This window comes from Astatotilapia calliptera, chromosome 1, assembly GCF_964374335.1.
Source record: "Astatotilapia calliptera chromosome 1, fAstCal68.1, whole genome shotgun sequence".
NCBI classification, from domain to species: Eukaryota; Metazoa; Chordata; class Actinopteri; order Cichliformes; family Cichlidae; genus Astatotilapia; species Astatotilapia calliptera.
Window position 1 is genome coordinate 39,245,870 of NC_137422.1, and position 23,443 is coordinate 39,269,312.

Genomic DNA, 23,443 nt, shown 5'->3' on the forward strand with positions numbered 1-23,443 from the left:
GAGGATTTTACTCCACAGTCATCGGGTCGCTGCTAATACAGGAAACAGCAGCACCTTTGCTAACGTTACCTGAAGATCGACTCTGAGGCCAAGTCTTCATGTCACATTTGTTCAATTAGCTTCTGGTAATCAATACGATCTCTCACCGAGCATTTCTGTCAAACGTGGTCCCAGAAAAACCAGCAGGAGTCAGTCGATCTACCGAGGCTGAAACCTCAGACTGAGCCTGACTGCAGTGTGAACGAGCAACAACCAGAAGTGTTCCTATCAAACTGACACAAACAGTGTTTTCAGATTTATCAGTGCAGACATGGAAGGAAGGAAGCAATCCCACAATCCTCTGCTCATCAGCGAGGACGCTCAGCCAGGCCACAGAGCAGCGAGGGGGAGGGACGGGATTTATCCGGACACCAGCGCACTCAAACACCCACCAACAGTCGGACGTCACGAGACCGTAACAGAGAGAGGCGGCTCGTTTGGTTTTAGCTGCTGCAGATTCAGAAATATGAGTAAATAAAAAAAGCTGCAGGTGTTTTTATCAGTTTCATCTGAGAGCAGCACAGAGAGGAGGAGGATTAGAGACGGGATCACACTGCTGGCCTCGCTCCATTAAGGACTAAATGCTTTATAAAAATAAAATAAAAAACCTTCCAGCTGCTTCCGAAGCCTCTGAGTGCTTTTACGTCTCCATAATGGCTTTTTGTAACCAGACCTGACTGAAACTGGAGATCGTCACGTGGGGTTTATCGTCCGTCCTTCTGGACACTAAAGACAACTTTATTTTAAAAATTAAACACCTGATAAGACCTGAAAGGAGCAACCGAGGCCATAAACTCACCAGGAAAGTATTTACCTGGGATACAAATCATATTTTCAAAGCACTTCTTTTTCAAACTGAGGAGTCGCCCCCTGCAGGTCATCAGAAAGGATGCAGGTTTAAGCTGCTTTTGCACTCAGTGCCTTCATCGTTTACCTTCTTTATTATTCCCAGATGTTAATGTAAGAATCATTTCTCATCTTTAATTTATCCAACTCGTCCTGCACCTCTCTGTCCTGGGATGAGATGAAACCTCAAACGTGTAAATTTCTGGTGACTTGAATTCCAAAAGAAGCTGATGAGTGATAATACAAGACTCCAGCAGCCGAACAGGCGACAGACACACACACACACACACACACACACACACACACACACACACATTCTGTGGTTAGAGGTGAGGAGCATTAGATGGATGGTGGAGGAGACAGGGGGAGGGGGCACCATGCCATGCTGAGAGCTTCCATGCCAAGCTGTCCACCAATCAGAATACACCCCCACCTACCTGCCCACCGTCCCCCACCAATGGGCTGGCTCTGTCTACCTGTCTGTCTGCAAACCAACCAATCAGACCACAGAATGAGGACACAGAAGAAGAAGGAGGAGGACAGACTGACAGCGGGCGTTCCTGGAAAATTCCTCCTCCACTCTTACAGCTCAGACCTGCGATGTTCAGGAGTTATCATCATTATTATTATTTACGCTGCCGCTGTTCCCCTGCTCAGGCACCAGCGCCCTACATTTCCCACAATGCACTGCAGAAAAATGGCATGAAGGTTGCTCAGTGTTAAAAAAAAAAAAAAAATGTTTTGTTGTAACTCTTGGCACTGTGTGATGTCATAAAGAAGATATCCTCATATGGTCATCTCAGACAGATGGTTTTTCAAACCATCAGTAAAAAAAATAAAAAATAAAAAAATAGAGCCAATCAGTAGAAAGTCAAAAGCTCAAAAGGGGAGGGGCTAAACAGCCTTCTTCAGGCAGAAGGGGATGAGCTGCACCAAGGCTCAGTGTAAGACAAATAAGGATTATTTTAAACTCTGAATCATGCAAAGCCGCTCTGGGGCACTTCAGGAAGAAGCAGGGTTCAGTTCAGACGGGAAGCAGCCGTCCTCACAGAGCCGAGCTGCTGCTAAAACTACAACACTGAGCTTACAGCTGAAATAATTTATTAGCAACAATCCCAATTAATCATGTGACCTCTGAGCGCAGTGTACCTGTGGAGAGCTGCGACTGGGACCTCCTGCGGGAGCTGCTGGGAGTTCTGGAGGCGGAGGAGAGGGTGGAGCCGGCGCTGCTGGCCCGAGAGATGGGGAGAGGGACCGGGGTCACCGGGGGGGAGTCCAGCTAGAGAGAGGTCAAAGGTAACTTTTGTTAATTGTCTCATAAAACCAATTATTTCTACCCTACATCACACCGTTAACCCCGCCCTTATTCAACAGCTGATCGTGAATAAACCAAAGAAGAAGAAATACGTCTTTACCTCAATGCTGTCGTGGGTGGGCGAGGATGACGTGGACGAGTTCTCGTGTTTCCTGGAGGACGAGGAGCTCAGCTCGACGCTGCGAACCCTCTGAGCGAACTTTAGCGAGCAGACCGACTCGCTCATGTTGCTGGGCAACGGAGAGACCTGATGATGATAAACAGGAAGTCGTCACCTTCATCAAAGCCCTGTGGGGTTGTTCAGGTTGCTGCTTTTATTGGCCAGCTCCTGGACTCACCTGCACCATCATCAGGGTTTTGCTGTCTCCACTCAGCGAGTCCTGCAGCAGGTACGTGAGGCGCGAGTTTCTGAACGGGACGTGGGAGTGTTTGCTCCGCAGCGCGTTGATGACATCGCCAAGCGCCGACAGGGATTTGTTGATGCACTGAGCTTCTCTGAGCCGACTGCCCTCCGCCCCCGACTTACCGATCCGCTCCGAGCCCGCCAGGTCCACGAGGTTCAGCTTCCCTAAACCGGAGCACAGCAGAGTGAGTACCACATGGAAAGTCATTGAATCGAACCAGGATGTTTCTTCAGAGGGCAAACTGATGAAATCTGGACCCCTTATTGAAAGTTTTGGGGAATACAGCTATGTTGTAAAGATAATCTTTGAAATAAGACATTTTTGGGACAGGAAGAGTAAAGTTTATGTGGAAATGATTTTTTTATAAAAGACAAAATATTTGGTAAGTCAGGCTTTTCTTTTTAGAAAGAGGAGGCAGCTGATCTGATCCACACTCTGGTACCTTTTAAGGGCTGTTTATGGTTTGGTGTCCTGGTAATACTGTGCATTAACACAAGTCCTCACACAGACACCCTAACAAACGCGCGTGTGTGTGTGTGTGTGTGTGTGTGTGTGTGTGTGTGTGTGTGTGTGTACCTAGCGTGCGGTTGCCAGTGGCTGTGTTGAATCCAGACACCGTGATGATGAGCAGAGCGTGTGACCGCGAGCTGTGCTCGTTCAGGTTGGTGCAGGCTGTCGCTCTGTTGACGTGACCCAACTCAAACACCTGCAGACAGGTAAACAGAGTAACCATGAGCCGCTGGGAGCTAAACACATCATTCCTGTGCAAGATGAATTTTAGATCCACATGTTTGCAAACAGTAAAAAAAAAAAATCCACAAAAGTTGATTGTTGTTTTTGTTTGTTTGTTTTTTTACATTTAAAACACAAGCCGTCATCCATCATCACAGGAAGACAAATGATCATCAGGCATGTTACACTAAAGGACAAGCAGGAAGTCCTCACCTTGTTGATGTCCTCAGGACTCTGCACCGTGATCTCGGTCAGTCTGGGGACGTAGAGTTGGCCGCTGCCGTCGGGATTCATCTTTATGTCGAGCTTGTCAGACGGATTCTCCCCGAGCAGGTCCCTGAAGGCAACAGAGGCGTTTGAGTGCCTGCAGGTTTCGACTCAGGGCTTGAGTGCAACAACGAAGGCTGATTAAAACAGAACTCAGGGGCCCTCAGGGGTCTGAAGAGATCCGTAATTTGCAGCATGAAACAAATCTTTAACCTTTCACCAACTGCAGCTCGTGAAGCCTTTCTCCCATTTCTGCGTTTTTCTGTTTCGTGTTGTTCAGTCTGATAATCTGAGTTTAATCTGACCTTCAGAGCTCTGAATGTTTCTGCCAAGAAAACCTTTCGCCAGATGTTGAGCTCTGACTCTTTGCACAGATGTTTTGTTACACAACAGCTGGACAGATGGAGTGGTCCAGCTTTACATAACTGCTCTGCAGCTGCTCCCATACGAGGAGGCGGGAGTAAAACCTGTGATAACAGACCTCCACACTTCAAACCCTGAAACACATCCTCATGTTTCCTCATCGCTGTAAACACAAACACTGTAGTTTACATGTAAATGAAGCCATCATCAGTCTACAGGGTCAGAGGCCCTCAGACGGGACAGCTCTCTCCTCACCGCAGCGTCTCGTTGTAGATTTCCACCATGCTGACGGTGATCTTATAGTCCCAGTCTGGAGCTTTTTCCGATACCTCGGAGAACAGCAGCCGCAGAGCACGCTGGTTAATGCCGGGGTTATCAGTGACACCCTGAAGGTCCACAGGCAGAGGAGGCGGAGTTTACAGGTGTATTCAGCGACATCTCGATTAAATTTTACTTACATTTGAATTTGTGTCTTGTTATTGGAGCAAAAACTGAGCTTTTCTGAGCGGATAAATGTCCTACCTCCATGGTGTAGGTTTTCCCGGAGCCGGTCTGCCCGTAGGCGAAGATGCAGACGTTATAGCCGTCAATACAGGAAGTGATCAGAGCCTGAACCTCCTGAAACACCTGATGAGCCAATCAGAGAGAACCAGCAGATGAGACGCACACCTTTATTCACAATGACCACAAAAATCATGACCGATGGGGTATCTGCTCACAAGACGAGCCTCTGACCTGGAGGTCGTTTCGGGCTTCATTATTTTGAAGTTCAACAATCTAAACGTTCCGAGGACGCTCACCTCTTCCTGCGTGGCGTGAGGGGGGAAGACTTTATCCAGCTCAAAGGTCATGACCTTGCCCTTGTTAGAGAGGTAGAGGATGGCGTCGTCGTCCGAGTCGAAGCTCAGCATGGTTTTGGCATCGGCGGAGTCCTGCTCCTCCTGACTGACCGGCCGGACGCGACAGAACACACGGATGTTACCTTGGAGACCAAACACAGCAGCACGGTGAATTTAGAACATTTTGTTCTGACCAAACAGACGAGATCATTTCCTGCATCTGCACAGGTGAGATTATCGGTCTCTACCAGAGCAGCTTTGCATGAATCATGGCTCAAAATAATCCTTTATCCTCCGCGGAGTTCATTCTCCATCTGAAACAAGCCGATTTAGAGCTCCGCCCTCTTTATGCCAACTTTATTCTGATTGGCTGCCCCTCTGTACCTGTGTTTGATGTTTTGAGTAGCCTGATGCTTAAGTTTTTGGTATGAGCTCGTCAGTAAGACATGACAGGAAACAAGGAAAAGCAGGTTCTCACCTCCTTCAAAATAAAATGCAGCAATATGCTCCATGTTGCAGACTAATATGTGATTCTTTAAAGCTCTTTAATAGAAGATTTTTGTTTTACTAAAGTATTAAAATCTGTGATCAGGTGTGTGAGCGAGCAGGTGAGAGCGGGAGCTATGAAACGTTCGGACAGAAAACACGAAGCTTGTTTCAGACCTTTGAGTCGAACCAGCTCGTTGTGGCATTTCTTCCTCAGGTTCATCTCTCGCTTGTATTTACGCAGCAGCTCCTGGTTGGTGCTGCTCACCTCACTGATCACCTGGCAGATCTGAGACACACACACACACACACACACACACACACACACACACACACACACACACACACACACACACACACACACAATATTTATAAAATGACTGCAAAATCATTTGTATGAATTAACACTTATAGTTTTTTTTTTTCCCATTTAAAGGGCGTCTTGACTCGACCCATCTCTGAGCGTAACCATGAGGGCGGGGCTCTGACTCACCTCCTGCTTGGCCTCCGTGATTGCTTTGTCCAGCATGAAGGGGAAGTCCTGTACCTGCCTCTTCAGACAGTTGTAGTCCGAGGTGAGAGTCCTGAGGGCCGGCTGCAGGCTCAGCAGGTTCATACGCACACCTGTAAACAACAACAACAACAAATGAAGCTAACGAGGAAGCATCAAGACCTGCAGTTCCTCCAACATCCAGCAGAGGCAGCAGTGAGTCGGTCCCTATAGACTCCCAAGTTAAAACTTTGCAGCAGAAATAAACGTGTTTACAGCCGGATACACAAACTGTTCGGTCTCTGCAGATGATTTCCTCCTTTATAATGCCTGGTAAGTCGCCTGCATTAAAATTTGCATTATTAGGGGTGTGGCCTGTGTAGCTTTCTGCTGACTTCACCTCAACTAACCAGAGTCCCTGAACTGGACCATGTTTGTGCTGTTGGAGCATTTTTAATGTCTTCAGGTGACCAATATGGCTGCAGTGAGGTTACTGTGCTAACAGACTCTCCAAGATGTCCGAGTGATTTTATTTGGATGTTACCAAGAACACAGGATACCTGCGTCTCTGTGATGGATACACACAACATGGGAATGGTCACAGAGTCCATATACACAGTCTGCGGTTCAGACCAACAGGAAACTGCGTCTGACCTGCGAGGTTCTCGTGGACGGCCTTCATCTCGCTCTCGGCTCGGATGAACGCCTCCTCGATGACACGGTTCTTCTCCTCCTCCAGGTTCTGCATCTCCGCCTCCAGCTGACCCTGAGCTCGCTCCATCTCTCCTTCATAGACCAGGATCTGGAGGGCGGATGCACACAGGTGGAGGCCAGTGTCAGAATACACACCCGAGCACATCATCGAGTTTCTGCCTTTGCGTTCATCTGTACGACGAGCCTCACGGAAAACTTTTAAATATCCCCGATTCAAGTTTGACTTGTTTCCATAACGTTAAACATTATGTGAAATGTTGATACTGCTGCAGATAATATCAACATAAATTACAAAAAGGCCAAATTACATTTAGTTATTTCAAAATATAAATACATTAATTACAGATCTACAGTTTCACTAATAAGAAATGAATGTTTTTGCTAGTGAAAAATAAACTGTAGGCATCTTTAATTAGGATTGGACTAAAATGACTTACAGATGTTACTTGGAAACTCAAATTTTAAATATAATTTCACATTTACAGCTAAAATTATTGGATTCACAAGAACTCAGAATTTAATTTTACATTTCAAACATGGAATTTCTTAGAGGATAACTTCCATTAGCAGACTGTTTTCATGTTTAATTAAAGTTATATTCAGAATAACATTACATCAGCTGTACCAGACACAGCTGATCACAAAGCTAACAAGACCACGGAAACATCTCAGACTTTAGTGACGCTTCAAATGCAGCGAGGAGAAAAAAACCTTCAGGATCACCAGCAAACATCAGCTAACATCGGTTAGCTAAGCAGCAGTTAGTAAATTTTTTTTTTAACACACTGTCAAAGCGAACAGCTAACACAAAAGCTAGTGTCACAGGAGAACACACAGGTGTATCACACAGGTGGAACAGGAACATACGGGAAGGCTTCTTCACACTGATGACTAATGGTTCATCCAGCAGCTGCTCGCCAGGTTGGCTGATACCTGGAGCTGGGCTAACGCTTTCTTTATGCTAAACTAGAACAACCAAAATAAAAGCTTTGTATTTTAATGTGAACACAGCCTGCAATAACCAGGGAGCACTGGGACAGTTACTGGGATGGTTTAAAAATCACACACTGGGTGATCACACAGGGTCTGAGGCTCTGAAGCGTCCCAGTTAAACCAGTTCAAACCACAGATTTGAGAAACTCTCATAAGCTGCCACACACACACACACACACACACACACACACACACACACACACACACACACACACACACACACACACACACACACACACACACACACACTTTGTCTTCATATTTAAATTTTTATCCAATTAAACAAGACCTTTATTTCTGCCATCACATCGTTGCACAGCCGTTTTGCCCTCATGTAATCATGTTTTAATAAAACTTGTGTATCGTGTCTTTGCATCGTAACAAACGATGGCGTCAGTGGCTGACGTGTCTGGTTTATCTGGCAGCTTCAGTGCCGGCGCTCTCGGTCAGGGGCGGTCGCTCGCTGTGACCTCTGTTCTCTGAACATTAATGATGTCACGGGGTAGGCGGGGAAAAGGACTGGGTGGCCAACCTTCGATAACCTGCGAACCACCTCGCTGTTGCGCCGGCCGCCGGCCTTGGACAGGAGGCCGCACAGACGGCCTCGATCTGCAAGGAGCTGCAACCGGATGCATGCGGAGAGGAAAAGGTGAAGCGTAGGGGTTAACCTGGAAACTGGCTGATCTGAGGTCTGCTCATAGGAGAACCTCATCACCTGCCTCACCACACCACAGGTGAAGAAAACGTCTGGTTCACATCAAAATGATTTATTCTGACCCAACATCATCTATGCGTAGTTAGAAAAGCACTGAACAAAAACGACTTCTGCTCGTAGCTCCTCTCCAGCTCGTCTCCTCTTTCACGTTCATAGAGCTGCCGGTGACATTAAAGAGGAAGACGAGGAAAAGGCAAAGCTGGCTTCTGCAGGTTGGGTCATGCAGCACTTCTGGAGCCTCTACGGTAACCGGACGAGCTGACGTGCGGCTGCAGGTGAACTTACCTGCGTCCTGAGCTGAGCGCAGGTCCTCTGCGACTCGTGCAGCTGCGTCTCGAGCTCTCGCAGCAGCTGCCTCTGCGCGGAAAGCTGCTCCTGCAGGGCGTTGTTCTTCACCTGCAACTCGGCCACAGCTTTCTGAGAGTCCGCCGACTCCACCTCCACCGTCTGCGTCACATACTGAGGAACACCAAACAATTAGAGCCGATTAGATTTAGTTTCCACCCAAGACGATGCTGCATTCTCATGGTAGAGTTACTCAGCTACTTCAGATCTAATGGAACTCCTGAAAAACTGAAGGCATGAATCTAATCTCCTTCAACCTGACCAGCATCCTCACTTTGACTCTGGGGGGCGTCGCTGCCTGTCTGGCGAGCTCCTCCTCGCACTCCTGCAGCCGGAGGGTGAGTTTCTGCTCAGCCTCCCCCTGCCTCCGCCTCGACTCCTCCAGCTGCCTGCGGCTGTCGTCCAGCTGCCGGGTGGAGTCGTCCAGCTGCCGTTGGAGGGCCTCCGTCCTGGAGCTTTTCTCCAGCAGCTCTCTCTCCAGCTCAGCTAGCCGCCGCTCCCTCTGCCGGGCCTGGGTCTCCCAGCGGGACACCTCCCTCTGCAGGGCCTCCGCATCCTGCAGCACACAGAGAGGAGTTTAAACTCGTCAGCACACCTGGAGCAGGCTGCTGAGCGAGCCCGCGCACATGCACGTTACCTGGCTGTGGGGGCAGTGGCTGCAGGTCTCTGCGGCAGCATCGAGCTTCTGAAGCTTTGAGCTCCTGCATGACTTCAGCTCCTGCTTCAGACGCTCATTCTCCACCACCAGCAGCTCCAGCTGCTTCTCCAGGTCTGTCGCCCCCTAAAGGACACAAAGACACACAAACACCTTAATGTCTGTCAGAGTGTACCAACATTTAACACAGCTGCACATTAGGGTCCTCACAAAGGCCAGCCCAGCCTCCTGGCAAAATTTGAAATGATGTAAAAATGTGAAAAATAAAGTCGTGTGTTTGTGGCCACTGTTTTTGGGCAAAATGAAACTGGTGCTGTGTAGTAGGACGTTTGTTTGATGTTTGCATGTCTGCAGCACTGCAGAGTCCTCAGGAGGGACGCATTAACCTGGCAATCAATAAAAGTGATTTGAAACAAGTGAAAAACATTTTTCCTGTACGTGAAACCCGACCTTCTTCTAAAGCTGACCACTTATTGAGTTGTTTTATTAGGAAAGTGTTTCTCTCATTAAGCTCCACTTCCATTTACTGAGACGTATGAAGTAAACATTCTCCTGAATGTTGGAGAGTTTTAAAATAAATAAATAAATCAGGAGGGGAAATTTCCCATTAATCGATAACATCATGACCACATGACCGAGTGCTGTCTCACTTTTCCTGGCTGGACAATGAGGACATTTGTTCTGCAAAGCAGGAACATTTTTTCCAAAGTCAGGATGTTGTTGCATAAAGTCAAACACTTTTGTTGCAAAACTGGGACATTTTACTGAAAATGAGTCGTTTTTGTCAAACAGGAGCAACAGGGAAACTGCATCCAGCCCTCGTTTTGGAACAGCCTTCAGACGAGCTTCAGGTTTTGAGTCAGGTTAAAGTTTAAGATGTGGGTCCTACGACTATAGCATGCAAGTGTCCCCACACAGAACAAAGACGCATGCGTTTTTGAGGAACATGGTCCAACATGGTCCAGCAGGGTCTCACCAGTTCAGAGCGAAGTCTCTCCACCTCCTGGGTCTGATCCAACAGCTTCTCCTCCAGCTCCTCCACCTGCAGATGCCAAAGAACATCATTAAAAAGGTAAAAAACAAACTTTTAACCCTGTTTTTATATCTTGCACGTCTCAGTTAAACATGTCCATTTCAAAACGCGCCGGCTCAGCTGCAGATCGCATTCGGATCAGCTTTCTGCTGAATGTCACCACACTGATTCGATAGTTGGGATCTTTGCGTTTGCACCGTGACGTGTCGCTGAGCATGAAGCTGCAGATCGGACCGGCAGCTTCGTTTTGTTGATGTAACAAATCTGTCAACGTTTCTGACTCGCTTTACGTTTGACGCCAACGTGCAGATGTCAGCCCGACAGCAAAGAAAACACAAAGAAATATTCAGTTACACACCTTCGAGTGTTCAGAGTCTGAACACACAGAAACACACAGCTTTGGATTTACTGTCCTGAGAATAATCTCATCGCTGATCAGAATAAACTATTAGAACTTAAAGATCCTTCGCCTGAATATTCATGTTCATGTGTTCAGTATTGCAGCAGATTCACTAACAGCTGTCTGTAACACCACCAAATCCTGCAAACAGGAGCTTCTAAACAAATATCAGAGCTGCAGACCGTCGTGTTACTCACGACTACAAGCTAGCTGATATCGTATGTTTGTGTCCCCCTAAAGCATTGTGGGAAGTGTCAGGCCTGCCTTGTTTGATCGGCGGGTTTCCTGCAGACGTACCTGTGTGCGCAGCCGAGTAACGAGCTGCTCTTCCTCTGGACAGCTGAGACGATCCGCAGGGTCACTGGGCTGCACCACCCTCACACCTACAAACACACAGACGCGTTTACGTCACTGCAGAGGACTGCAGGGCCTGCCATCTTGGAATAAAATGAAAGATCAGTCGCATCGAATGGAATCGTCTTTCTACAAACACTGACCGTTGGGCGTCTCTGACGTCTGCTCCTCCTGTAGCGTCTTAACGCCTCCACCCGTCTTCTCTTTGACACTTTGCTGCAGCTGCTGGACCAGCAGGTGGCGGGCTACTTCTTCAGAGTGAAGTCGAGCCTGAAACTCGCAAACTTTGTCCTGTAGGGTCTGAAAACACACGAGAAGCACAAATCAATCAGCGGCAACAATTATCCAGGCTGTGCAACTGATTCTAGAAGCTCACAACAACGTCTACACGGTCACTACGACCTCTGCCTGTCAGAGACAAAAAGGGAAACGCTACAGAAAAATACAAAAGAAGAAGAATCTACAGCGAGCAACAAGGACAGTGAAGGTTTTTACGTTGGCAGGAGTCCACCAGCACGACCAGGTGACCCTCTGCAGATGAAGACGGCATGAAAAACAAAAACGGAGGGAATGATGGACGGACAATAAACGAGGGAAACCAGAAATCTGACAGGTGGAAGACAAAGAATAAAAGTGAACATCTTTTATAGTCTGGGCCTCCAGCCCTCATTCGTCAGTCTGTTGCAAACGTTTGCGTGTCGCCAACGTCACCTGACGGAGCAACAACACTCAGAGAGCGTCAGCAGTCGTGTCACAGATGTGACGAGCAGGACGGCAGGAAGCGTCCCCGAGGCGTAAACAGACAGAGGCTCGGTCAGCTGAACATTGTCACTTTCTGCTGATGTCAGCTGCGAGTCAGCGCCGTCGCTGCAGACATGCCGCCGTGCAGCATGAAGTGAGCGCGCTCAGTCGAGCCTCAGTTCATGCTTTTACGGTCGTTTTAAGTCTCCTGATTAGTCGATTGTCTGTGCTGGTCGTTTACCTGGATAATCAGCTGCTGGCTGGTTGCGCTCGTTTCACTGAGCTCGGCGGTCAGAGAGGGGCGCTGCGAGAAGGCGGTGCTTGGCAGAGAAAGGAAGGAGCCGTCGTCTTCACCATCACTCATCAGGAAGTCCACTGAGCTCGCTGCGGAGACACGGGAGACACAGCTTAGTTATACGACGTCACGTGTTACTCAGCATCATTTCCATTTAGTAATGTTTTTAAAGTTAAAATTAAAAGTGCATCTTCCAAAAGAAGAAGACACGGATCCTCCGACTGAACGTGGAAAAATCTAACAATGGCTCGATTGTTAAAGTTCACGTGTTAAAACCTCATTGTGAAATTAAACTATGGGCCCACCTTGATAAGCTCAGAAGAAAGCACCTTCTGAGTGGGTGTAAGGTAATCTATAAGCAGATTGTAAGTGATCAGTGATTATTGAGGTCACAGCGAGAAACAAGCTGAGCTCCTCTCTCTCAGCTCCCGTTCTCCTCCTGAGTAAACCTGCAGCTCCATGGAAACCAGTCCAACCAGATAACTACTGATAACAGCCACTGACACATTAACCTGCTCACAGAGGGGTGTGTGTGTGTGTGTGTACACGTCGCCACAAGTTTCTTTAAGTGTGTGAGGCCTCAAATCTTATCAACCTGAGAACAATCCGCTCTCTGTGCGCGCACACACACACACACACGTTTTCATATCTTAGTGAGGACATCTAATGGGGAGAATGCTTTCCTAACCCTCAAAAACAAATGCCTAACACTAACGCTAACCCTCAGCCGTAACCTAACCATAACCTAGTGTAACCCTGAAAGTAAAACCACATTTTGAGCCTCAAAAATGCCTTAAAACTTGTGAGGACAGGACTGTTGGTCCCCACAAATATGTTTAAACAGGTACACAAACATACACACAAACCCGTTTTTCCATCTTTGTGAGAACCCTTAGTCACACCTTGACTTGGCCGCTCCTCAGGGATGAGAATTTCACACATCTAGACGGTTGAGTTAAACAACTAAGTTATGTGCCGCTTATTTAATGAAAGACACAGAAGATTTCTGCTTATTCTGCAACACCTCGTACAATATGCCCGTGGTGTGTTAACCAAACGTCGTTTGTGAGGAAGTAAAACCGAGCTCACTGCAAAGCAAAGCTATGTTCAAACCGCCTCCATCTGACAATATAATGGCACTCATCACTCACATGACTCCAGCTGGCAGACATGAAAACAAGTGTGCTGTGAAACATTATGCACTCCACACTGTATATAAATGCCACTTGTTTTGCACATATTCAACTCTGTATATTTTATATATTTTATTATTATTATTATTATTATTATTATTATTATTATTTCTTTTTTTACTATTTAATTTGTAAAAATGTGTGTACACACACACACACACACACACACACACACACACACACACACACACACACACACACACGAAAATATTTAGTATACACATCCAGAAATGCATACACTATTAAATATTGTACATATATTTATTAGTTTCAGGTTGGCCATTCTTGTATTTTGCTCGTTTGTGTTGTTGTGTTTGCACATCTCTGTTGCTTGTGGGGCTCGCACACAAGAATTTCACTCGCATGTGCTGTGCCAGTGTGCCTGCACATGTGATGTGACAATAAAAGTGATTTGATTTGATTTGATTTGAAACTGTGTATTCCTTTATTGCAATATTGGGCACTGCCGGTCAGTGTGACGCCCAATATTACAATAGAAAACAACAGAAACTAAAGTCTCGAGCTATTCGTCTCTTTTCCCTGATTTTGTTTGAATTGTTTTTCTTATTTGTGCTTTTGCTCCAGGTGAACAAAGGGCCCATAAAACCGTTTAATTCTTATCTTCTGTAAGTCAGCTGTTCGCCGACCTTCAGACATTGTTTTTGTGTTTTCTTGTCCAAGTTTAACATTCAGAGCTGCATCGTGGACTCAAACTGAGCAGAAAACCTGCTTTAAACCAAATAATGACGGATTAGAAAACAGGATTACACAGAAGTACTGCGCGTTTGCTTTTCCTGCATCACAGTAAATGTTTACACATGGAAGAAAAAAAAAATGCTGAAACCTCAGCTCACAGGTCCAACACGCTGCTGACGTGTTAGAAAATTACATGTCTGACAGTCCGCATTCCTCCGGCCTCCAGTTACACTTTCATATTTCATCACTTGGTTGCGATTTTGAGTATGACCCAGTTTGACAGGGAAATACTGCAGCGTCACTGCCTTCACCTCAATATCCCTCAGCCTCTATAAAGCGTTTCAGCAAAGAAGATCCCACTGACCAGTTTTGTTCTGGCTAAATAATCAAAAGAGTTTTAATGGAGACCTTGAAGAGGACATTGCACAGTAACCAAATCCACGTCAGTATCCACCCTGAATTTCACAGACGGCGGCTCGTCACCACTTTGTTTAAAGCCTTTGTTGTTTGGCAACCTGCATTTCCACCACAGGAGGAACCCACAGTCCAAATGAAACTCCGGGGAGAGAGTTTCATCACCAGGAGATTCCTTTCCTTGGGACTTTCAGAGAGAGAAAAAACTGCAGGTTTATCTTTCAATAGATGACAAAAGGTGAAGTTACTGACTCGTTAAAGTAAAAATGCCTCCCTCCCCAAAAAAGTATGATGTGCTTTACATGATACCTCCCCTGTCTTCATAGCCAGCCTTAAAAAAAACAACAACAGAAATCCATCCATCCATTTTTACGCTTTCAGGGGTGGAGATGCCCAGACCTGCCTCCCCTCAGCCACCACCACCTCCTCCAGCTTTCCAGCAGGGACACTGAAGCGTTCCCAGACCAGCCAAGATATAGATCTGCCCTGAGGTCTCCTGCCAGTTAAACACCTCATCTAGGAGGCACTCGTGAAGCATCCCATTCAGAACAACCAACTGAACTGCAGGAGTAACATCTCTAAGGGAGAACCCAGACACCAAAGTAATTTATGAAGATTCTCAAAGTTTTAAAAGTGAAAGCACTGCACAAACCATGAAACAGAAAACTCTAATTTAAAAGAAGTGGCTTCTAAAGTCTCAATGAGCTCAGATGTGCACGTCTTAAATATGTGACGTATGCTGTGTGCAGAATATTTCTTCATTTGAGATTCCCCGAACAAAGGACTGAAAATCGCCCCGATATCAGAGCAAATGATCAACTCATTACACTCAAGTCAGCAAATCACAAAGAGGAGGCGACAGACGAATGAAGCGCCTGGATGTGTCGACTCAGCAGGGATACAAATCAAAATGGTGCATAACAATTCAGAAGAGTGCAGGAAATGTACACACACACACACACACACACACACACACACACACACACTTTTATTTTAAGCAGTTCAATAATGACTCAAAAGTCATTCACCAAACTTTCTTGCAGCAGTGCCAAGGACGTGATGAAACTTGCGAGCAGGTAGAATGAAAAGTTTTAAGCTGATATTAATTTTAATCCAGAGGACATTTAAGTTTTTATGCAGCAGGAATGTGAAGCAGCTTACCTCAGCTTTTTCCACCTGCTCACCCGGTTTCACTCACAATAAACTGAAACTTGAAGTTTCAGACACAAGTTTTACCAACATTATGAAAATAACTGCAGGTTTGCCCTTTCCTGTAATCGCCTAAACCCTCGTTCAAACAAACCTGGAGCCCTGAGCCTCTTTAAACACACGGCTGTGGCTGAGGGGGCAGAATGAAAGTCTGACGAGTGAACAGGAGAGACAATAGCTGCAGTGTTTGTTAACCTGATCCAGCTCTCCGGGGACTCGCGCTGAGAAACGAGCAGCTGAGAAAAACACAGCGAGCAGCAGTCAATAAAGCAAACGTGACGGTTTCAGCTCACCTGTCCCCCCCACTGACAGTCCCAGGATCCCTCTGACCGCCGAGCTTCAATCATACACACAGGTATGACTCACCTCTCCTCCACACACACAGAAAATATGCAGCCACGCTGCTGTTTCTTTCCCGAGGTAGGCGGCTGACTCACCATCCAATGAGAGGTCTTTCTTCCAGAGATCCTGCAGGCAGGGGGCGTGGCCGAGGTCCCAGGTCTTTCGTGTGCCGAACATGACCGCCGGGTTGACCAGAGCGCTGGACCGCTGGACCGGCTGGAAGCACAGAGGGACAAACAGAAAGGTTAAAAACAAGAAGATGTGAAGATAAAAAGAGCAGCTTCTGCTGCTGAAGTTTATTCTTGATGGATGGATTACACTACAGCGCCCTCTGGTGGCTGGTTGAGATAAGCCCCACCCCCTTTTGTTTGACCCAACAGGTTATGAGCCAAACACTTTCACATAACGTTTCTCACACATCGTTTCCACATGTTAAGCGCTTTAGTTGCCACTTCACCATCAGAGCCTCTCCATCAAACGCTCCATCGTTCCTGCTTTAGTAGATACGAACGTTTATGTGAAACAACTTTGCAAATATTATTTAATATTACACACGTTAAAACCAGACGTCTTGATGCAGGAGCAACCATGCAGGCAAGGAATATCTCAAAACTGTGAAACTGAATCTGAAGAAGTCGCTTGGATGAGTGACGAAACGTTTCTGAAACGCTACGTCCAGATGAACAGAATCAACTTTTTGGGATTAAAACCAGACGTTTCAAGAAACAGCAGCAGGTAGGCGGACTTTAATCGTCTGTTTATGTGTGAGAGCCAAACAGACGGCAGTTGCCGGTTGGCTGTAGTACCTGGTTGTAACAACAGGTGGAGACTCTCATTGTGTCACCAATCACCACCCACCTGAGTCTTCACCAGCGTGGCGTGACTCGTGGCGTATTTGGGTTCACAAGTGGCACCAACCACTGAAAAGTTGTGGAAAACTCCAAAGTAACCAAACTAACCCAATACTGAAGGTCTGACTAAACCTGCCGCCATCGCACAGCCACCTCCATTTATGCTTGCTGTTACAGCTGCAGTATTCTCCTGAACAGTAGGTGTCGCCACTCAGACAAAATCTATATCAGTGCTGATATAGGATGAGGATTCATCAGAAACAGGAAGTACAGAAATTGCAGGGAGTTTTCCACAAAGTCTCATCTTTTCAAACTGTTGAAACACTGATCTGTGAATCTCCGAACTTCTTTAATGATCACTGAATTGCAGTAAAATCCGACAGCCGTGCACTCGTGTCGTCGATCCAGCTGCAGCGACAAGAATCGAGAATCTGCACGACGAGCAGAAAAGGTGGCTAACAACAGCAGCTGTGACGTCAGTTTACTTCATCTTTGCCGGATAGCAGCCGATCCGGACGTCAGTACAGGATGAACACCAGAAAAGACTAATGAGCACGTGTAGTGGGTCATGACCACTAAAGCAGAAACACACCTGGCAACTTCCACAGAGCCGAGCAGGAAACGTCTTTGAGTGAATCCTTCCTGGAAATATCAGCGATGCCGACACACGACGAACACACACCTGGCTGACTCGTTTAGGTAACATCCTGAGGCTTAAGCTAAGTTGCTTACATTAGCATTCTCAGTTCAGACCTCGACATCACAGCCCGTCGGTGTCCCGTCCCGTCTCACCTGCAGCACTCCACCAATCAGCCGACAGCCTCCCTCTCTAACAGCCTCCGGTCCACAGCGAGCTCTTCTCTCTGAAGGCTGGACGTAGCGCTGTCGGTCCAGCCAGCTCTTGTTGATCAGCATTCCCACCCAGCCCAGCATGCTGCCACTCCGCACAGCTGGTCCCAGTCACCCATTCACTCTGCACCAGCGACCGGCCGCAGTCTCAGGTGGGACATGTGAGACAGGTGGTCAGAGCTTCCTGCTGCACGGCGGTCAGTTAACCCACCTACAGCCTCACCGCCACATCACCTCAGGATTACCAGCAGCTGATCCCAGAACAGCTGATCGGGAGTCTCTCTGGTCAGGATGAGCCAAGCGTGAGCGTAATCTGTTAATCCTGAGAGCAGATGGCCTCGTTAACCCTCGAGTGACCGCGACTCACACGTCGTTAGCACCAATCACACCTCAGCTCGTTTACGTTAAACTTCCAGGAGAAATTTTACACCACAGGTTTGCCTCCACCTCACAAACCGGTTCTGTGATTATTACCTGATTGAGAATCCTGCAGTTAAACATAAAGTTCTACATGAACGTTATAGCCGAGCTTTTTCATTCTTTTTCACCACAAATGCATCGAAAGGAAAAGTTTAAAGAAAACAAACTAATGTGGATCCAGCTGGATTCAGTATCGAGTGGACGACATTGTCTGCTTACAAGGAATGAAGAGATGACGAACATTATCAGGAGAAACTTCATCCACTCAATGGACTCAAGTCCACTTAAACTACAAACTACCTGCCGTCTCCAGCACAGACTCTACAGGACCCCTTGCTGTAGTCCACAGGTCCTCTGACCCTGCTCAGTAATCCGTTCATAGCCCAAGGTCACTGTGATGGATTAATTCTACCATGGGGAAGGTTAGATACACCTGGTATCACTAACAGATCTTTATTACAATTATGTACAATATTAAAAAATAATATTTTGGCAGCGGCTAGCACACCTTCTTGGAAAGCAAAAGGCCGCTGGATCGATTCCAGCCAGACACAAATCCCATCTCTGGAAGGTCATCAGAGTAAAACTGCTAAAAATATATTTAAGTTACAGATACGTGGGCTCGCAGTGCAGATTATCCGCTTTAATTTGAGGGCATTACACAAAAGAAAGCTGGGCAGGATCCCAAAAACCTGCACAGGTGGGCTTCATTGCTTTTGTTATTTCTTCATCATTTGAGCAGGTAAACCGTATGAAGGGGATTTGGACTGTGGCATTTAGATTTGGTAATGGTTCTCTGAACCCACAACATGCAACCAAAGGAGACGTGAACGTTAGCAGGACCACAGCTGATCGTCACAGAGAGGCTCAGCAGCACGAAGAGGCCTGAAAGTCCAGAGAAAACAGAGGCTGATGATCACAGGATCCTTTCGAAGGTAAATCGAGCCAAGTGAAGACGGAGGAGAGAGAGGCGATCACGAACCAGAAATCAACGCCAAGAATAGAAAAGACACAAAACAAAAAGAACATGGAAACCATCTGGGCAGGAGCATATGTTCGGACACATGAAGTTAAACTGCAGGACAAAGGCCAGCAGGAGACGCTCGGAGCGGAAACGCGGTCGATAAACGAGCACTTAGGCCGAGAGCGTTTTACTCATCCCGGCGTGCGGCTGACCAATCCAGAGCCGGCCACAGCTCCGTTTCCTGACAGCAGCCAGGCCGACGCTTTCCCGCTCACAGAGAGCAGCAGAGCACGTACAGACAGATGTTCCAGCTGCCTGGTGTGTGGAGCTGATATTTCAAACCTACAAGTTAGGAAGGAATTACACGACTGGAGCTGCTGACTCATGCAATGTATGGTGAAAGTGCAGATTAGCGCGTGTGCGCGCACGCACGCACAGTATATCAAAGCTTTATTAATGCTGACAGCTGCTGACACATTTTTCCCTGCACACAGCAGAGCTCACGTTCACCTCTCACACTGCCAGTTATCACAATGAGCGCACGCATGCACACACACACTATTAACCTTACTTTAACCACAATGTGCTAATATAACCTTAGGCTAATGCCACTTTATGGTTATGTTAACCAAGGCACCTTCTTAAAATGTGAACGTTCCCTCATCGGCTGATACCTCACGTTCACTTTTGGCTCTAAAAAAACAAATTCACAGTGAACCGAATTAGACGGGAAATAAAAATCCTTAATCTAAGATTCAGACGTGATTTTAAAAAAGTTTGTAATTAAACTGGACAAAAGCAGAAAGAAAATCTTCACGTTTCTCAGCTTTTACACTGATCCTGTCATAACGGAGACAAAAAATGATAAACCTGTAATTTAACCCTCAGATTTCACCGTGCAGATACAGTTTCTGTCAACTGTAACCTCTGAATTACTTTCTATCCTCTTATGCTGCAAACGTTTACATCCTTAGAAAGAAATAAGCATGAAGGAGAAGGATGGCATCCTCGGCTTCTCTTCAGTAACAAAGTGAGCATCCTGCTCCGTTTACCTCCTGGAGAGACTTTAAGAGCCGCCTCCTCCAAACTGGGTCAAATCTTTACGTTTCTCTCCCTGTACTCAGACTCAGATCTCATTATCATTCATCATCATCATCGCTACCCCACAAACACACATTCTACACAGGAAGTACATCTTTCATTTTTTCAAACCTGAAGCTGAAGCAGCTAAAAGGGAACCCGACATTTAACAACACCATGTTAACCTGTGTTCACTGTGGTTAGCTGTGTGGGGAATTTTACGCTGCTGATGGGGACGTCTGTTCAGCTTGTTCTCCGTTGGCTGCACACACTCATCTTTAGAGCCAGTCTGCCCCACAGAGCAAAACTGCAGGGTCAAAGTTCAGACTATAACCTCTCAAATAATCTTACCATTTCCTACAACTGAAAACAACAACAACATCTTTGATGCCCTGAAATAATTTTTCATGTCTCACAAAGAGGATGGCATGATAAAGACATCTGTATCCAACCTGCTTTGTTTTGGCATCTAAACGCAGCCCTTTGAGTCCCTGTTCATCTGCATCTGTGAGCTCTCAGAAAAGAGCAGAACAAACAAAATAAGAGCGTTTATCTGTTCCAGGCAGCAAGCTGAACAACAGCAGGAAACATCTGGATGTTCTCTGCAAGCAGAGGCAGACTCCCTGCACAACCTTAGCTGCTGTTTCAGCTCACAGGTGTCTAAACGGGATTAAATAAAGCTTCAGACAACAGGCAGATAAATGAGTGACATCATCATCAGGACGCTCGCACCTGCTCCGTCCCACAGACGCTTCACGTTTTTGACCCACTTATTTTTACAAACTGCTGAAGTCATTATGAAGAGGCTAAAAATACCTGGCAGTGGCTCCGCCTACACATGCTGCAAGGACACAATGCGTGAAAGCAGACGTGCGCTTCAATTAGGACAATCTACGGGTCCCTTGGTAAACTCTCCATGGACAGGAAGAGGTTTGTGGCGAGATAAAACGGCGTGAAAGCGAGGAGGAGGAGAGGAACCAGATGAATGAGGATGAAGCTTTGTGCCACCGACGGCTCGTATTCAGGTCATGAAACACGAGCGTCTGCTCTGCATCAGGTTACAGCCAGACCTCCATGTCTGCTCAACATGTCCGCCTCCTCCTGCAGCGCCTCCATCCCTCCCCACCTCCCTCTCTGCACCATCCGCCCGGCTCTTACCTCCCTGCGGCCTCTCCGTCCACATCATCATCGCCGCATCGCCCAGACTGCTGCAGCTTCGCGCCGACACACAGCAGCAGGATCAGAGTCAAAGACACCCACCAACCCCCCTAACCACACACACACACACACACACACACACACACACACACACAGAGCTTCCTCCCTCCGTTTCCTTAGCAACAGCACAGCAGCATCACACCTCCTGTAGCCCCTCCTCCTCCTCGCTCCATCCCAGCAGCGGATGAATATTTCAGCCTCCACTGAAGCGAGAGCGGCTGCTCCTCCCCCACCTCAAATATTCAGCACTGTGTGTACTCGTATTACTCAGATTGTGGGGACGTGAAGTTTACAGTTAAGATGCGAGGACTCCACAATGCACAAGGTTGGCTTTACGTGAGGGGAAGGTGAGGGTTTCAGCTCAAGGACCCAATCAAAATTAAGAAAGAAAAAAAAAAAATCATGCTTTTAAGTTTCTTTTATTAAATGTATTTGATGACGTTTGTCTAACTGATATCAAATTAGGTTGTTTTTTTGTTTTTGTTCAAGTCATTCGCATCTTAAACTGTAAAAACTTTACTTTTTTTATTCCACTAACACATTACACATCCTGTTTGTGCCTTTCATAAAGTATAATCTTTGGGGAACTTTGCAGAATATGTTATACAAACTTCTGGGAAAACGAAGCTTGTCCTGTCCTGCAGGACGGGAGCTCACAGATTATACCATCAGAGGATGCTGATGAATATTTGGTTACATAACTGATGTGACCAACGCGCTCGACCCTGAATGCCGTCTCTCTATAAGGAGGCAGAGGATTTCAGACATTTATATCATGCGATCAAATGTCCTGTGACAAACAAACAAACAAACATCAGATTTAACTGGAAGCATGAAGCCTCTGATGGGTCCCAGCGGCTACTGTTGATGCAGGTTTTCATCATGTTCAGAGTGTTAGAGAGTTACAGGGAAAACATTTAAAAAGTGACCATATCTGAACAACACTGTGCCCGCCTGTCCCTGCATTCAGACTATACAAATATGCCTCCTGGGGTTAATTATTACTTACAGTAAAGCAGGGGGACTAAAATAAACGCACACAGTTCGCATGTTCACAGGCAGTTCAAGTCACATATTTGCTCCATGTTCTCTAGCGCCTCCCGAGGGTGGGACAAAGAAGCTGAAGTGAAACCTGAGATCATCCTTACAGTCCGTCCTCCAGCTCAGACTCCACATCTGTTCATCCCGAGCTCATCATTCACCTCCGTCTACACAAGTGCAATCAGTTTACACGACCAGCAGGTGGCGCCGTTTCTGACAGCCGACACATAAATGTGAACTCACAGGTTGATCACCTGTGAAATATTTCACACCAGCTGACCTGAGTGTAAAACAAGTGCACTTATAGTTTTTATAGCAGCAAACTTCACAGAAACCGCACAACACCACAAATCTGACAATGAGACCCAAACATGCGTCACATCGGTCCATCACAAAATAAACTCCGCAGTAAAAGTTTGCCCTGCTATCATTTAATGGCTTTTTCCACAATCAAGTGTTATCTGCGTTTGTATCAGAGCTCCACCAAGTCTGAGTCACTGACCGCGTAAACCCTGCTGAGCTGACCTCTCGTATCAGACAGGTGATTTTTAAGCCAATCAGAGAGCAGACTCACCTTTGCCTAACAACAGAACTCCCGTCAAGTTTAACATTTAGTGACATTTTACTGCTGCAGTCAGATATGATAACTTTTACTGTGCAGCTGTAAACATTCCTCAGTCCGTCAGCAAGTTCAGGTAAAAACTGCTGAATCACAACTTTATGATTATTGAACAATAAAGGATTGGAAAATAAAATCGCCCCGCTGTAAGTGAAAGTCACTCCACAGAAATCACACAAGTCCCGTCTGTGAATGTGTGTCAGCGCCTTCAGTTTGTGTACGTGTGCAACGAGTCGCTCATTACGAAAACTGAAGTCTTCACCAAACAGTCGGCCGGGAGTCTAACTCGTACTTTAGCAGTGTTAGTGTAAGTGTTGTATAATCCCTCTGTGGGGTTTGAGCCATGTCTGTTTTACTGTTTGCAGGATTAATCAGGAAATGCAAAGATGAGCGAGACCTGACGCTTCAAAGAAAGGACTCGTTCCATTTTGGTGCCTGCAGGGCCTCCGAGCCGGTGTTGTGTCAAACAGTGATTTCCAATGTTTGTGTGTTTTTTTATGTGTAATATCTTAACATGTGTT

The 23,443-nt window shown here is 46.6% G+C and overlaps 1 protein-coding gene across 13 annotated transcripts in view; it reads right to left on the reverse strand.

The window, feature by feature from the left end:
- The window catches only part of kifc3 (kinesin family member C3), a 38,972-nt gene that overhangs the window by 1,767 nt on the left and 13,762 nt on the right, over positions 1 to 23,443 (reverse strand). For 2 of the 13 annotated variants that reach the window (XM_080303502.1, XM_080303464.1), the window contains exons 2-23: positions 15,976 to 16,096; positions 11,973 to 12,115; positions 11,486 to 11,521; positions 11,134 to 11,290; positions 10,934 to 11,019; positions 10,180 to 10,245; positions 9,186 to 9,329; positions 8,823 to 9,104; positions 8,489 to 8,662; positions 8,021 to 8,107; positions 6,436 to 6,583; positions 5,785 to 5,915; positions 5,469 to 5,580; positions 4,767 to 4,948; positions 4,489 to 4,593; positions 4,222 to 4,352; positions 3,550 to 3,673; positions 3,181 to 3,310; positions 2,539 to 2,768; positions 2,301 to 2,447; positions 2,035 to 2,164; positions 1,323 to 1,480 (exon numbers count right to left, since the gene is read on the reverse strand). In XM_080303502.1, the coding sequence (XP_080159628.1) occupies positions 1,323 to 1,480; positions 2,035 to 2,164; positions 2,301 to 2,447; positions 2,539 to 2,768; positions 3,181 to 3,310; positions 3,550 to 3,673; positions 4,222 to 4,352; positions 4,489 to 4,593; positions 4,767 to 4,948; positions 5,469 to 5,580; positions 5,785 to 5,915; positions 6,436 to 6,583; positions 8,021 to 8,107; positions 8,489 to 8,662; positions 8,823 to 9,104; positions 9,186 to 9,329; positions 10,180 to 10,245; positions 10,934 to 11,019; positions 11,134 to 11,290; positions 11,486 to 11,521; positions 11,973 to 12,115; positions 15,976 to 16,057 (2,985 nt within the window). In that variant the 5' untranslated portion in view covers positions 16,058 to 16,096. Of the gene's footprint in view, positions 1 to 1,322; positions 1,481 to 2,034; positions 2,165 to 2,300; positions 2,448 to 2,538; positions 2,769 to 3,180; positions 3,311 to 3,549; positions 3,674 to 4,221; positions 4,353 to 4,488; positions 4,594 to 4,766; positions 4,949 to 5,468; positions 5,581 to 5,784; positions 5,916 to 6,435; positions 6,584 to 8,020; positions 8,108 to 8,488; positions 8,663 to 8,822; positions 9,105 to 9,185; positions 9,330 to 10,179; positions 10,246 to 10,933; positions 11,020 to 11,133; positions 11,291 to 11,485; positions 11,522 to 11,972; positions 12,116 to 15,831; positions 15,934 to 15,975; positions 16,097 to 17,323; positions 17,453 to 17,523; positions 17,870 to 21,202; positions 21,370 to 23,443 lie in introns of those variants that run through there. The other 11 variants (XM_080303489.1, XM_080303478.1, XM_080303484.1 and 8 more) reach the window with 11 other exon arrangements.